General features: G+C 43.3%; 1 protein-coding gene across 2 annotated transcripts in view; it reads left to right on the forward strand.

Annotated features, from left to right (window-relative positions):
• LOC141051064 (uncharacterized) overlaps nt 1-15753 on the forward strand; it is a 35876-nt gene extending 20123 nt beyond the window's left edge. For both annotated transcript variants that reach the window (XM_073547900.1, XM_073547901.1), the window contains exons 2-7: nt 1949-2090; nt 2218-2397; nt 2473-2596; nt 2808-2905; nt 3103-3193; nt 14495-15753. In XM_073547900.1, coding sequence (XP_073404001.1) covers nt 2013-2090; nt 2218-2397; nt 2473-2596; nt 2808-2905; nt 3103-3193; nt 14495-15645 — 1722 coding nt within the window. In that variant the 5' untranslated portion in view covers nt 1949-2012 and the 3' untranslated portion in view covers nt 15646-15753. The remainder of the gene's footprint in view (nt 1-1948; nt 2091-2217; nt 2398-2472; nt 2597-2807; nt 2906-3102; nt 3194-14494) is intronic.
• Nucleotides 15754-15974: the final 221 nt, after the last annotated feature.

The following is a 15974-nucleotide window of genomic DNA, read 5'->3' on the forward strand; positions in this document are numbered from 1 at the left end:
CTTTCCCTTCTGGGAGAGCTGAATTCCTTTTTGCTCTGTCTTCAGATAATACCTGAGTACTGATATAGTCTTTTTTTAAGCCTAGCGTCTTCAGGGCATTTTTCCCTATCAGTCTGTTGGCTCTTGTTTTTGAGAGGGGTTTTGGCGGATTGCAGACAGCAGCTTTTCTATTCTGTCCTATTTAGATAGCTTGGGCCCAATCATTTGCTCAGCCTATCTTTCTATCTGTGTGAGTGTTTTTTCATCTTGCTTCACCGTCATTATATGTTGGGGGCTGCCTATTGCTTTGGGGTCTGCTCTGGGGCAGTTTAGATTTCCCTTTCTGTCTTTAGGCTATTTAGTTCTCCGGCTGTGATCGAGGGGTCTAGGGCACCGTAGGAACCCCCCACGGCTACTGCTAGTTGTTGTTGTTAGGTTCAGGGGTCTGCAATCCGATAGCTGCCAACTTCTCTGGTTTTCAGGACTTAGCTAGTATTTCTGTTTTTGCCTCCTACGGTGACTCATTCATAACAGCCTGCACAGTGGATTCTATTGGATCGCTGACAAAATGCTACTGCTCAGTTGCGGCCGGCGCCATTTTGAGACATATTTTTTTCCTGAATAAATTTAAACCAGCAAATAAAATAACTACCTTAAATGCATATTATACATGCCATCATGCTGCATCGCAGGCGCCGCCGCCTGCTGAATGGTGATTTTTTTTTTTTAAGGTTATTTTTCTTCAATACATCAAATGTTCAGTATGTGCAATAGGGGGCAGGTAACTGAGCCATCAGTGTGAATAGCCAAGCAAATGACCACATAAAGACCCCCCCCCACCCCACAGCACGAGCATATAATTTACTGAAAACTACAAATACAAATTAAACCACCACAAGATGGATTTAATCACCCCAGGTATCATGTTAATCAGTATAACGGAGCTGACCTGACACTGTTTGTAGGTTACTGAGGACAATCCCGTTGAAAGATTCACTTTAAATCTTTCATTAGTGATGCTATAATCTCTGATCTGTGTCTTGTGATGGTCTACAGCAGGGGTCTCAAACAGAGTAAATGGGCCGCATATAAAAACAAATTGAGCTGGCGGGCCGCATACACGGCTCCTCTCCATACACCCCGTACAAACGAGGCTCCGCTCCGTACATCCCATACACACACTGCTCCACTCCGTACACCCCATACACATGTGGCTCCGCTCCGTACACTCCGTACACATGCGGCTCCGCTCTGTACACCTCGTACACACGTGGCTCCGCTCCGTACACCTCGTACACACTCGGCTCTGCTCCGTACACCTCGTACAAACGCGGCTCCGCTCTGTACACCTCTACACACATGGCTCTGCTCCGAACATCTCGTACACCGTGGCTCCGCTCCGTACACCTTGTACACACGCGCTCCGCTCCGTACACCTTGTACACACGCTCTGCTCCGTACACTTCGTACACACACGGCTCTGCTCCGTACACTTCATACACACACGGCTGTGCTCTGTACACTTTATACACACACAGCTCCGCTACATCCACCCTGTAAACCCCTCCTGACCCCACACAGAAACTTACCTTCATCCAGCACCATGTCAACCAGCACAGTAGAGTCCTGCATACAGAGTCCCCTGATCATGTGACCCCTGACTCCTCCCCCTCCTGTGACCTCATCCCCGATCCTGTGCAGTGTGTGCACACAAAACAGCCATCGCGCGCTCCTGAATGTGCGCCTTCCCCCTGCTTCAGGGAGTGAGACATGTGCACTGCGGGCCGCAGATGCCTGCCTCAGGGGCCGCATGCGGGCCACGTGTTTGAGACCTCTGGTCTACAGGGAGCAATTACAACAGATACACATTTTATCTCAATTGTTTCCCCTTATTGTATTCAGTAATTGTGTTATTACATGGCATCTTTATGATGGCTTTATGGTTTCATCGGCTCATCTTTCTGTTTAGGTCACTATAATATCAGATTCTCCCAGTGGAGATATTCTATATAAAAGAATTTTACCCCTTCAAGATGGATAGGGAAAGGAGCAAGATGGCAGAAAGGATATTACACCTCACCCTAGAGATACTTTTCCGGCTTACTGGAGAGGTGAGAGATTCTGATGACGTCACATTATGTAATTCTTATCTATGGTAATAAAAGATGAACAGAACTGGAGAGGTGAGGACTCTGGAAATGTCTGCAGTGAGATTTATTAATGTCTCTCCATTTTCAGGATTACACAGTAGTAAAGAAGACTTCTAGTGAGCAATGTCAGGATCCTGTGTCTCAGGGATGTGGAAGACCCCTGAGCCCAATCACGGGGCCTCCACCTCCTCCCCTGATACATGAGGACATCAATGAGCAGAAGATCCTAGAACTCGCCTACAAGATGATTGAGCTGCTGACTGGAGAGGTGACACTGCTGGGAATGCTGGGAAATTATACAGTAATGCTATGAAGAGAATGATGGTATTATTATATGTGTCAGGTTCCTATAAGGTGTCAGGATTTCACCGTCTATTTTTCCATGGAGGAGTGGGAGTATTTAGAAGGACACAAAGATCTGTACAAGGATGTTATGATGGAGGTTCCCCAGCCTCTCAAATCACCAGGTAATGGACAGGACTAACTACACACGGCCTATAATTATCTGTCCGTAAAGAATGAATTCAGTCCCTGTATGTGTTTTCTCCAGTTTGTGATGAGTGTAGCAAGGCGTCTACCAAAATGTGTTTTTCCGTTTTCGTAAGATGCAACCCATCTCTGGCAAGGAATCCATCAGGACTCAGGAATTAATTCAGTCCCTGTATGTGTTTCTTCCAGATCTATCCAGTAAGAGGATAACACCAGAGAGATGTCCCCGTCCTCTTCTTCCACAGGAATGTAAACAAGAAAATCCCAATGTTCCTCAGGATCATCAGGTAGATGGAGAGAAGGTGTCTGAGATCTCCCCTATGATGTGTAGATGGCTGTGAAGGTCTTGTGCTCAGTCTTGTTTTATCCACCAGTATTATATGTTTTATACTTGTGTAATGAGAATGGTGGAGATGGCAGGATTAGAGCTGATCATAGATGTGACTTCTCCATCTGTCTGTGACTTTTACAATATTTGTTTCAGGGTGAAGATCTGACCCATATGTATACTATAGAGACATTTGTGATTGGTGATGAGCAATGTAAAGAGGAGATTCCTACTTATGACTACCCAGGTGAGTAGTAACTATTAAATGCAGAGTTGTTAAAGTAGAAAGATCAAATTCAATGGAACTGTGTCTATCATTCCGATCTGTGGATCCAGGGGTTGTTGAAATATAAAAACCTCTGAATAGTCTGCCTCCTGTTCAAAATCTAATTACCGTATATACTCGTGTATAAGCTGAGATTTTCTGCCCATTTTTGGGGGGCTGAAAGTCCCCCTCTCGGCTTATACGCAAGTCATATACCAGGGGGTCGGCGGGGGAGGGAGAGAAGGGGGTGTCAGGTCATTCCCCCCCTGCTGCAGTCTCTGCAGCCCCCCTGCTTCTCCCTGTCTCATGCTCCTTCCTTCAGCGGTCACATGGTATCGTTCATTAAAGTAATGAATATGCACATATTTATGACTAATGAGCGGTACCAGGTGACCGCTGAAGGAAGGAGCCTGAGATCGGGAGAAGCAGGGGGGCTGCAGAGACCGCGCCAGGAGGGGGTAAGTATAAGCTATATTCACCTGTCCCCGCTCCATCGCTGCGCGCTGCTCTGTCCTCTGCATCCTCTGTCTGTGATGTTCAGGTCAGAGGGCGAGGTGACGTAGTTAGCGCCCTCTGCCTGAACATCAATGACAGAGGGACCCGTCAGACAGAGCGATGCGCAGCCATGGAGAGAGGATAGGTAAATATTGCCAGTGCCGGGGTCCTGAGCCAGCGATGACATCAGAAACTGTCACCACCTGCTCAGGACACCTTTACCGGGCCCCCAGCGACGAGAGGTGAGTATGTCATTTTTTTTTTTGTTTGCAGTGGCAGCAGCAATAAATGGGGGCATAATTATGGAGCAGCATATGGGGGTATAATCTATGGAGCAGCATACGGGGGCGTAATCTATGGAGCAGCATATGGGGGCATAATCTATGGAGCAGCATATGGGGGCATAATCTATGGAGCAGCATATGGGGCGTAATCTATGGAGCAGCATATGGGGTGTAATCTATGAAGCAGCATATGGGGCAGTAATCTATGGAGCAGCATATGGGGGCATAATCTATGGAGAAGCATAAGGGGGCATAATCTACGGAGCAGCATAAGGGGGCATAATCTATGGAGCAGCATATGGGGGCATAATCTATGGAGCAGCATATGGGGGCGTAATCTATGGAGCAGCATATGGGGGCGTAATCTATGGAGCAGCATATGGGGGCGTAACCTATGGAGCAGCATATGGGGGTGTAATCTATGGAACAGCATATGGGGGCGTAATCTATGGAACAGCATATGGGGGCGTAATCTATGGAGCAGCATATGGGGGGCATAATCTATGGAGCAGCATATGGGGGCGTAATCTATGGAACAGCATATGGGGGCGTAATCTATGGAACAGCATATGGGGGCATAATCTATGGAGCAGCATAAGGGGGCGTAATCTATGGAGCAGCATATGGGGGCGTAATCTATGGAGCAGCATATGGGGGCATAATCTATGGAGCAGCATATGGGGGCATAATCTATGGAGCAGCATATGGGGGCATAATCTATGGAGCAGCATATGGGGGCGTAATCTATGGAACAGCATATGGGGGCATAATCTATGGAGCAGCATAAGGGGGCGTAATCTATGGAGCAGCATAAGGGGGCGTAATCTATGGAGCAGCATATGGGGGCGTAATCTATGGAGCAGCATATGGGGGCGTAATCTATGGAACAGCATATGGGGGCGTAATCTATGGAACAGCATATGGGGGCATAATCTATGGAGCAGCATATGGGGGCATAATCTATGGAGCAGCATATGGGGGCGTAATCTATGGAACAGCATATGGGGGCGTAATCTATGGAACAGCATATGGGGGCGTAATCTATGGAGCAGCATATGGGGGCGTAATCTATGGAGCCGCATATGGGGGCGTAATCTATGGAACATCTTATGGGGCATAATCTATGGAGCATTTTATGGGGGCATAATCTATGGAGCATGATCTATGGAATATCTTATGGGGCCATAACGTTTATGGAGCAGCATATGGGGCATATTATTCTATGGAGCATTTTATGGGGGCATTATTAACCTTTGTGCAGCATTATATGTGGCGTATTTTGTATGTAGTATCTTATGGGGCCCAACATGAACTGTATGGAGCGTTATATGGGGCTCCTGATTCAATTGTTCAAAAACATTTAACCTACTGATGTCTCAGTTAATTTTACTTTTATTGGTATCTATTTTTATTATTGAAATTTACCAGTAGCTGCTGCATTTTCCACCCAAGGCTTATACGCGAGTCAATAAGTTTTCCCAGTTTTTTGTGACAAATTTAGGGGGGTCGGTTTATACACGAGTTTATACAGTAATAATAGATAAAAATGTGATAATACTTTTACACTAAAAAAACATGTAGAATTACAGCAGCAATGTGGACATGAAATATGAATGTATAGAAGTGAGGGACTCTGGAAATGTCTGTACTGATGTATATATTTTTTAATCTGATCAGTCCTAATTAAAAACCCCAGCTCATGTATATTAAGCAATTAAGAAAAAGAACACGTTTGGCCGAAATGATCCCGTTTCTGTGTCCACTAGTAAATCACTATCGAGACAGGCTAAGGATGGAGACCGAGTATTCCTCTGCCAATTTCTGCTTTTCGCAGCTGGTACTATAAATTTAAAAATATTCAAAACACCTAGACGAGAGGTTCACAAGAATGCAAACGTGAAAAATCACTCTGAGCTGTTCAAAGATCTATTTATTGGGCATAACCGAATCCATTCCACTGGTCTGCTTGCAGCATTGTTGGCTGATGCACTTGCCATACTTTAGTGCAGTAAAAGCTGTTTAATTTTACAACCTAGTTAATAATAATAAATTTTATTTCTATAGCGCCGACATATTCCGCAGCACTTTACATTTCAGAGGGGACTTGTACAGACAATAGACATTACAGCATAGCAATAATCACATAAATCATAACAGATACTATGAGAAATGAGGGCCCTGCTCACAAGCTTACAGTCTATGAGGAAATAGGTAGACACGAAAGGTGGGTGGTAACAGTTTCCCTGATTGTATGGACCAGCCATAATGTTAAGTGTGTAACAGTACAGATGCAGATGGCTAATGGATGCATAAAGCATGTGGGAACATGATGCGGGGAACCTGGTTATGGTAAAACGTTTGGCTGTGCCACACAGGGATATATTAGGTTAATGTGTTGAGGCGGTAGGCCAGTCTGAATAAATGCGTTTTTAGGGCACGCTTAAAATTGTGGGAATTGGGGACTAATCGTTTTGACCTGGGAAGTGCATTCCAAAGTATTGGCGCAGCACATGTATAGTCTTGGAGACGGGGAGTGGGAGGTTCTGATTATTGAGGATGCTAACCTCAGGTCATCAGCAGAACGGAGGGTGCGGGTAGGATGGTATAGTGAAACAAGGGAGGAGATGTAGGGTGGTGCTGAGCCATGGAGCGCTTTGTGGTTGAGGGTAATAAGTTTATACTGAATTCTGGAGTGGATGGGTAGCCAGTGTAATGACTGGCACAAGGTAGAGGCATTGGTGTAACGATTGGTGAGGAATATGATCCTGGCTAGGATCATAGTTGAAAGGACCTAGTTGAGATGATGTGATACTAGGAAGGTAACATTTTGCAACCAGTGGGATCTGGAGGCCAGTAACTTAACAAATAAGGGACTTAACAATTTACCAGAAGCCTTGAAGGTTTGAGGATGACCAAAACAAATGTTGTAGGTCACCTTCTGTATTTCCACATCGGGATTCACTCACTTTTTAGGTTGCTGGTAGCATCCACACAGGCAGGAAGCTTCTCGGAGCAAACTTTTTTTTTTTAAATCAAATACTTTTTATTCAAGAAAGCATACAAGATAGTATTACATACATAAGTATACATTAGAGTACAAATTATAATACTTTTCCCATTTTTTAATAAATGCAAATACACCAAACACATCCCCTCCCCCTTCCCATAACAAGAACCCCCCGTCACACATCTACAATCCTTATCCATGCATTACATTGTTGTACACTTTTTTATAACCCTAATAACCTGTTTTTGACGAGTTCTGCAGAAGCCAATCCAGGAAAGTCCAACCAGCCCCCCCAGATATTCTCGTAGTGGTTCATCTTGCCTCTTTTCATGTATACGCTTTGCTCCTTAAGGATTACAAAATTAACTCTTTACAAATTTCTTCCTAGTAGGAGGATTTTCATCTAACCAGTGCAATGTGATTGCTTTATTTTGCAAGGAACACTATCTGGCTATTGCTAGCCTACCCCATTCATCTGACGCCACCTCCTCTACATGTCCTAAAATACATGTCAATGGATCTCGAGTAATATTTGCTTCCGTCACTCTTTCCACCAAATCCAGGACCCCAATCCAAAATGCCTCTAATCTTGGACAAGACCATAGCATATGAAGAATATCAGCTTCATCCATCGTACATCTCGGACATCCAGAGTCTGCCCTTAGTCCAGCCTTTTTCATCCACACAGGTGTCCTATATACCCTATGTATAGTGTATAACTGTGACACCCTCCCAGATTCACTTATAGATATTCTAGGGACATTTTGTAAAACCGACTCCCACTGCTAATCCGATATGTCTCCTAAATCCCTTGTCCATTTGGATCTAGCCATCAATGGGTGTCTATCCAAAAACGTACCCAGCAATCCTCTGTAAATTATCGATATAAGACCGCTAGTACCCCTCTGGGGACCAATCATATTCAACATACTGTCATTCTGTATCACTATTGGTGACCTTCTCCACTGTCTAGAGAGTGCGTGTCGCAGCTGCAGATACTGGTAAAACATAGTATGCTCCAAATGGAACTCTTCCCTAAGTGTTTCAAATGTTTTAAATGTCTCATCTAGCAACTGCGACACATACCATATACCTATTCTCCTCCACTGTCCAAAATTCCATAGACTTAGCAGTTCAGTCAGCCGGGGGTCAAACCAAATGGCTGTGTATCTCTTGTATTCCCCTATACCCCTCCATAACTTTATTTTTTTCCACAGTTTTTCAAGCAACGCCAAAGTTGGAAACCTTTTAGGATTCAGACGAAATTTACCCGCCTCCAGAGCAGCCAGCAGCAGGCCCCTCCCTACAACATGAGAAATAACCTTCCCCACTGAGCTTATAAGATCATGATTCCCCCCATCCTATCAAATGCTGGCATTGGGACCCAATATAATACAGCCATGGGTTGGGAATCGCCAAGCCTCCATCATCTTTTGGACGTTACAACAGTTCCAACTTAATACAAGCTCGACCTCCTTTCCATATCAAATCACTGAAAATGGCGTTAATTTTATAAAATCTATTTTGAGGCAGCCAAACCAGTGCTTTGTGTAGCACATACAAAAGCTGAGGCATAAGTATCATCTTTATTAAGTTAGCATGCCCAGCCATTGTTAAATTTAATTTCCTCCATGCTGTAATTTTCTGTTTAAATTTACCTAGCAGCGGGTTCAAATTAAGTCTTTCATAATCTTCAATATTATTTGACACCCTAATGCCCAAGTAAGTGAATTCTGTAACCACTTGAACCGGAGTTGGCTGATCTCCTACAAGAGTCCAACCACTCAGTGGCAACAAAACAGACTTATCCCAATTAATGCAGATCCCAGATATACCGGCATATTCGTCTAGAACCCTCATCACCCTCCCCAAGGAACCTTCCGCATCTCCCAAAAATAGCAACATGTCGTCAGCATAGAGTGCCCCTTTTTCCTCATGTATCCCATATTTAAATCCTATAATATTTTGGTCGCTTCTAATCAGCGCTGCCAGTGGCTCTATTGCTATAGCAAACAATAAAGGGGATAAAGGGCATCCCTGTCGTGTGCCTCTAAACAAGGAAAACCCCTCAGACAGTGCCTTCTCCGCCTCTCTCAATTCCCTGAATACCCATTGATCCTCCTGCTTAGTATGCGTCTGAACTCTAGATATTCCTTTAATACAAAGCCCCCTAAAGAAAGCTTTCATGGCCTCCCAAACAACTCCCTCATGGGCCGTACCACTATTAACCTTGAAGAACTCTTGGAGCTCTTTCTCTAGATCACATACTTTATCAATTAACTGCAGCCAGAAGGGGTTTAATCGCCAAGGGGGTTTGTTATTCATTATCTGACCCTGCTCACCAAGTACGACATACACAGGAGAATGGTCAGACACCGTTTAGTCAAATATCCCACATCTGTCACAAGTCTTAACATTTCCGTTTCATTTCCTCTCCCCTACCTCTATCCCAATGAGAGTCAGGTACATTGTTGAGATCCCCCACCACCAAGTACAGGACTCCACGGAAGCCCGCGATAATTTCAAGTATTTTCAAAAACAGTGTATTGTTATACGGTGGCGGAATATACACAGCTATGAACAGTATTGACCTACCACTAAGTTTGCATAATAGACACACGTACTGCCCCTCCGGGTCAATGATCACGTTGAGCTTTTCAAACTTCGTTCCCTTACATATCAAGATACTTACTCCTCTCGAATAGGCAGTGTACGTAGCATGATAGCTCTTTTGTATCCAACGCCCATTCAGGGTGTGAATCCTGTCTGGGACCATATGAGTCTCCTGCAAGCATATTATAGCTGGTTTCGCTGTGTGCAAAAACTGAAAAATTGCTTGTTTTTTAACATCAGCTGCAAGGCCTCTAACATTCCAGCTCAGAATTTTCACGTCACCCAACATTGATACTCAGACTTGTATATGACATAAAATGTGCCGGAGCAAACATTTTTATTATTATCAATTGAAAGTTTATTAGAATTCATAATCTTTCCGAGTGAAAACAAAACAGCCTTTTCCCAACAAAAATAGTGAACTGAAGAAACAGAAAGTAAACAGTCCATATTGCAGTTATGGCTTCACAGAACTACAAAGTACATCCAGACTTAGTTACCCACTGACAGGGGTTCACCAATATACAACAGGTCTTTAATCTTCACACACAGAGCCAAGCCAAAACGGCCCGCAAAAAAACCATCTCGAATCACCGTTTTTCCCTGCTGTAACAAATTGCAGGGAAAAAAACGGCGATCCATAAAAACGGTGTACCGTAAAAACAATCTACCGTTGTTTTTGCAGTACCATTGATTTATATGGAGGTCGTGTCCGTGAGCCATGAAAAATATCAAGCAGGATCGATATTTTTTCACGGCCATACGGGACATGGCGCTCTGATGTATTTTTGCCGGCCGTTTTTGCGGCCCCATAGAAATCTATTGGGGCTGCAAAAGCGACCCGCAAAAACACGGCAAGTGCAAAAGTAGCCTAAGAGACACTTTTTTCCTCCAAAAATGTGGAAGAAAATGAGGGGTGCGTCTTATGTTCCAGATATACCTGCTGTGGGAGCTGGATTGGGTAAACATACAGTATATACTATGTAGGGATTCGACTCGCTCAAGAGCAACGGGAGTCACATTCCTTTAAAAGTTCATAGGGTTTATTGCTTCATAACCCATTAAGCAGCACATAACACAAGGAATAGCCTTTAGCTCAGGCGAAAGCAATCATAAGTGTCCATGATTTCAGGCTCAGTCCTGGAGCCTCAGCAAACACAGGAGGCTTATCCGTCCTCACATGCAGCCAATATCCACAGGCCTCACCGGGTCAGCAGCCTCAGCACGTGGTCTTTAGGAAGGTAGCACACTTTCCTCCACCTAGGCCTGCCAGGACCTTCCACATGGCCCAACCAGATCCATGCGCTCTCTCTACATGTGACCTACCCTGGCCACCTTATACGGTCCGTAGCCATGCCCACCGGGTCATATGGCTATGACCTCATCACAGGTCCTTGAACCATTCACACACTTTTATCACAACGTTCTCAAACACACCCCCTGGGTGGGTTTGTTGGTAACTGGGTCCGCCCGTCTCCCCTGTTACCTGGAGACTTCTCCCTGACACATTGAAACAACACCTCAGCAATATCATTGCTGATCAACACACACACATAAGTCTCCATCTCAAGGCCACCCACCATGAGATACATAACGGTCATTCAGCATCCTATACCCATTACCACAATGGATATGCCTGTAGGCCCGTTGTTGTGAGTTCATTTTCCCCTTCGTCACTGAGGTCTGGTGAACTCCCTATTCTGGTAAAGGAAGGTAATGAGCCTGATTATCAGGCACCTGAACCTAATGATGATGACTGGATATAAGGCTGCCGACGCCCTTCTGCCCTGCGGGTGATTTCTCTGTGGACTTATTTGAGACCAGTCTGATTCCTGCTCCTCTAAAGCTAAGTTTTCTGCTTTGCCTGTTAGCATTTGTGTTTTGTTTTTTGTTTGCCTTGCTTTTCTGGATTCTGCCATTCCCTGCTGGGGTGAGCTGAATCTCCTTTTGCCAGTTGCTCTGTCTTCAGAATATTCCTGAGTACTGACATAGCCTTTTGAAGCTTAGCGTCTTCAGGGCCTTTTTTCACTGTCAGTTGTTGGCTCTTATTTTTGTAGGGTTTTTCACGGATTGCAGACAGCAGCCTTCCTGTCCTTTCCTATCTAGTTAGCTTGGGCCCCGTCTTTGCTCAGTCTATCTTTCTGTCTGTGTTAGTGTTCTTTCTTCTTGCCTCACTGTCATTATATGTTGGGGGCTGCCTTTTGCTTTGGGGTCTGCTCTGGGGCAGTTTAGATTTCCCTTTCTGTCTTTAGGCTAGGCAGTTCTCCGGCTGTGATCGAGGGGTCTAGGTCACCGTAGGAACCCCCCACGGCTACTGCTAGTTGTTGTTGTTAGGTTCAGGGGTCTGCAATCCGACAGCTGCCAACTTCTCTGGTTTTCTGGACTTAGCTAGCATTTCTGTTTTTGCCTCCTACGGTGACTCACTCATAACAGCCCGTCCTGGGACACCCACACAGCGCCCCCTAGCGGACATAGTGGTCACTACACCACAACTAGGATAGGGAATATTAGTACAGAATTACCACATTTTTTGCATCAATTTTTTTTCTAATTTCCTCCTCTAAAACCTGTGACAGAGTCACTGGTAATGTAATAGAGTGGAGATGGGTGTCACTGCACTTAATGGCATCAGTGATACGAAACCAGAGCATTTTTCTCCAGCACACTACATGTTGTGAGGGTTAAGCTGCATAAAAGGGGCTGGTTTTATGTGGACCTTCATAGAGCAGATGGGAGAAGGTCCACGTTATCTCCCCTGCCAGGGCCTGCGTGAGGTCATGATCATGTGATAAATCACATGATGGGGAAGTTACAGGCTTGTGTTTAAATAACCAAGCTCTACAGGCAGTCTGGGTTCAGCTAGCCTGGAGAGAGGAGTCTCCAGAGGCTTTGTGGCTCATCGAGCACAGACTGAACCTGTGCTGCTCCAGAGCAGGATGCCGCACGCAACATACAGACTGTGTTGCAGCATTTTGTTTTTCTTTTGTTGTTTTGCTCTTGTTTTAGCCAGAAAGACTGAGTTTGTTTCCCCATGAGTTAGTTTATGCTGCCTTACAATAAATCTAAGAGGATTTAAAGAGATGGTGTTCCCATTTTTTCTACCTCTGTGTGCCGCCACGTGAGTGAACTACCACAAACCTAACACAAACTTATCTAAATGTATAAATACCTGACAACTATAAAGTGGTTCATTCTTGTCTCCTCCATTCCTGATGCCTTCGGCTTTAGCGTTGTGGCACAAGAAGTCGAGGAGCTGTACTGGAGAATAGAACTAGAGGAGCAGGAAGAAAAAGAGGAACATATAATCCCTATAAAAACAACTTTCATATAGTTATAAAAACCACCCGTTCCCAGTGAGATATTAGCAAATGCCACAATATAGACCTAAACTGAGATGCTGCAAGGCCCTACAGTAAACTCAGCTGATACCTTCCTGTCCGTGGAGGTTGGCACCCTAAGGATCCCGATTTTTTTTGGCGCCCCCACTCAGCGAGCACTATCCCTTGCTGCCCTGTCAGTCCCTGGTAACACAGGTATGAAAACAATGACTGATAGTATAGAGATGAATAATAAGAGTGCCCTAGAGCTCATGCAAAAATCCCAGACAAATAAGCAAAAAAATACCACATCATGACATCAAGATCCACCATATTAGAAAACAGTGCCTTAGCAATGAGGCATATATACCAGATAAGAAAGTGGCCACTTATCATTTGTGGAGTCATCTCAACGCGTTTCCCCGCACCAGCGGTTCATCAGGAGGCATAACAGATGTAAAGAGTGTCCATCATGTCAGATACCAGAATGAGATGGATTGTGGAGCCATACTAATGGAAGAGAAATGGGAACAGAAGAAGGAGAACATAAAGATTTCTTATCTATGAGTGTCTCCAGTTCAGTCTCTGTTCCTCCATTCATAAAGTTTTCAGCTATTGTATTGTACCAGAAATTGTGGAGCCATACTCATGTCAGAGCACTCAGGAACAGGAGCCCTAAGGATGAAGAGTTAATGAGAAATAAATGTTTCTCTTCTCTATTAGTGGCAGCGGTTCAGTCTTTAGTCCTCCATTCCCGCCTCAATTTTATTCCTGAATTTATCAGCTCCTAAGTTTCGACACCATGTGTGTGTGGTCATGCTTATGACAGGACGCTGCATGACAGGACCAGGGTTGGGAGAAAAATAAGAAGGGTTCCTTAGTTATAAGTGGCACTGGTTTAGTATCTTCTGTTCCTGATGTTTTTGGGGTTTGTGTTTTGGCAAAACAGGTAGCATACAGACAGCACAAGGAGCAATGCAGGTCAATATGCTGGTTCACTTGAAAGCTTTTACACACTGTCCAATGCATTCACTACTTTGATCCTTATTCCACATCAGATTCATCCATTATAAGTCAAGAAGTGTGCAAAAAAAAAACAGACAACACATGTTATTTTTAAAATACTTTACTTTAAACATAATTTTGCTGAGACTGTGTGAACTCGACCTTAAAGGGATCCTGACAGCTGATACATTTGTGATCTGTAGGCAGCATGTATCAGATACTGGCTGTATGATTATTATGCTGCGTTTTTTTTTAGCAAAAAAACATAGTTTAGAGTTAAATAACGTTTGAAAGTTTAAACACATATGGTGAAATAATGCAACCAGTGCCTGATACTTGCTACCTTTTGGTTTGCGGATTTAGAGAAATTGTAGATTTTAGAGAGTGCATCAAGTTATTTACTTTATATGATTCTTCACTGAGAAGTTCACTTGAGAAGACTGATGAAAAGCACAGTGAAACATGAACTTGTGAAGGAGCTGGCTTTAACAAAATAGTCAAAGAACAGATTATTACCGTCATTTCAACATTGTTTGGCTCAACTCTATTTTATTCTTGACAGATGACCGTTTCAGAAGCTCAGAGGGACATGCGATGGCTACCAATTTTAAAGCAGGTGTACATACCGAAGATCTATCAGCTGATCCGTTACAACAGCTTTTATCTTTTGAGGCATCACAGACTCTTATGAAAAATGAAAGGGAGAAGGTTGGCCATCAAAGAGTTCACAGAGTGGAGAAACCATTTGCATGTATAAAACGTAGCAAATGTTTTACAGATGAATCAAATCTTGATAAATGTGGAAAACATTACAAAGAAGGAAAGCCATTTTCATGCTCAGATGGTGAGGAACGTTTTCTCCTAAAATCATATTTTGTTAAACAGCAAAGAATTGACAAAGACAAGAAGCCATTTTCATGTTCAGAATGTGGGTCGTGTTTTACCAAGAAATCACATCTTGTTAGACATCAGAAAATTCACACAGGGGAGAAGACCTTTTCATGTTTAGAATGTGAGAAATGTTTTACAGAGAAATGTTATCTTGTTGCCCATATGAAAAATCACTCAGGGGAGAAGCCATTTTCTTGCTCAGAATGTGGAAAATGTTTCAAGAAGAAATCACATCTTGTTATACATTACAGAATTCACACAGGGGAAAAGCCATTTAGATGTTCAGAATGTGGGATATGTTATAACGAGAAATCACAACTTGTTATACATCAGAGAAATCACACAGGGGAGAAGCCATTTCCATGTTCAGAATGTGGGAAACGTTTCAAGAATAAATCACATCTTGTTTTACATCAGAGAACTCACACAGGGAAGAAGCCATTTACATGTTCAGAATGTGGGATTTGTTTTAGTGGGAAATCAAATCTCGTTATACATCGGAGAAGTCACACAGGAGAGAAGCCGTTTTCATGTTCAGAATGTGGTAAATGTTTTAGTCAGAGATCACATCTTGTTAGACATCATAAAATTCATACAGGAGAGAAGCCATTTTCATGTTCAGAATGTGGGAAATGTTTCAAAAGTAAATCATATCTTGTTACACATAAGCGAACTCACACAGGGGAGAAGCCATTTTCATGTTCAGAATGTGGGAAATGTTTTAACCAGAGATCACATCTTGTTAGACATCAAAGAAATCACACAGCGGAGAACCATTTTCTTTTTGCTACAGATTTGTTAATGACAGGTAGCAAAACCTAAAATAGTCTAGTTTTTATAGTCAAGTAAAAGTAACGGCAAGAGAAAGGGGAAGCAATATAGAGCAATAAACAATTTGCAAGAACCAATAAAAAGTTTATTATAATATCATTATGGATTGTGTTATGGATTAGATAATTAAAACCCCAATATTCCTGGGCACCTGGCAGCATCTTCTGGGAGTATATAATTAAATTAAGAAAAAGGCAATGGGCAATATAAATAAGGTGCTGTTAAACTGCAAAAACTGAATGTATGGAATAGTGATAAAAAAGCTGCAAAGAAAAAATGTATAGTGCACACCAAATAATGAAAATATATGAAAAATCTAT

Source organism: Dendrobates tinctorius, unplaced genomic scaffold, assembly GCF_039654945.1.
Source record: "Dendrobates tinctorius isolate UK_male_01 unplaced genomic scaffold, ASM3965494v1 ptg000155l, whole genome shotgun sequence".
Taxonomy (NCBI): domain Eukaryota; kingdom Metazoa; phylum Chordata; class Amphibia; order Anura; family Dendrobatidae; genus Dendrobates; species Dendrobates tinctorius.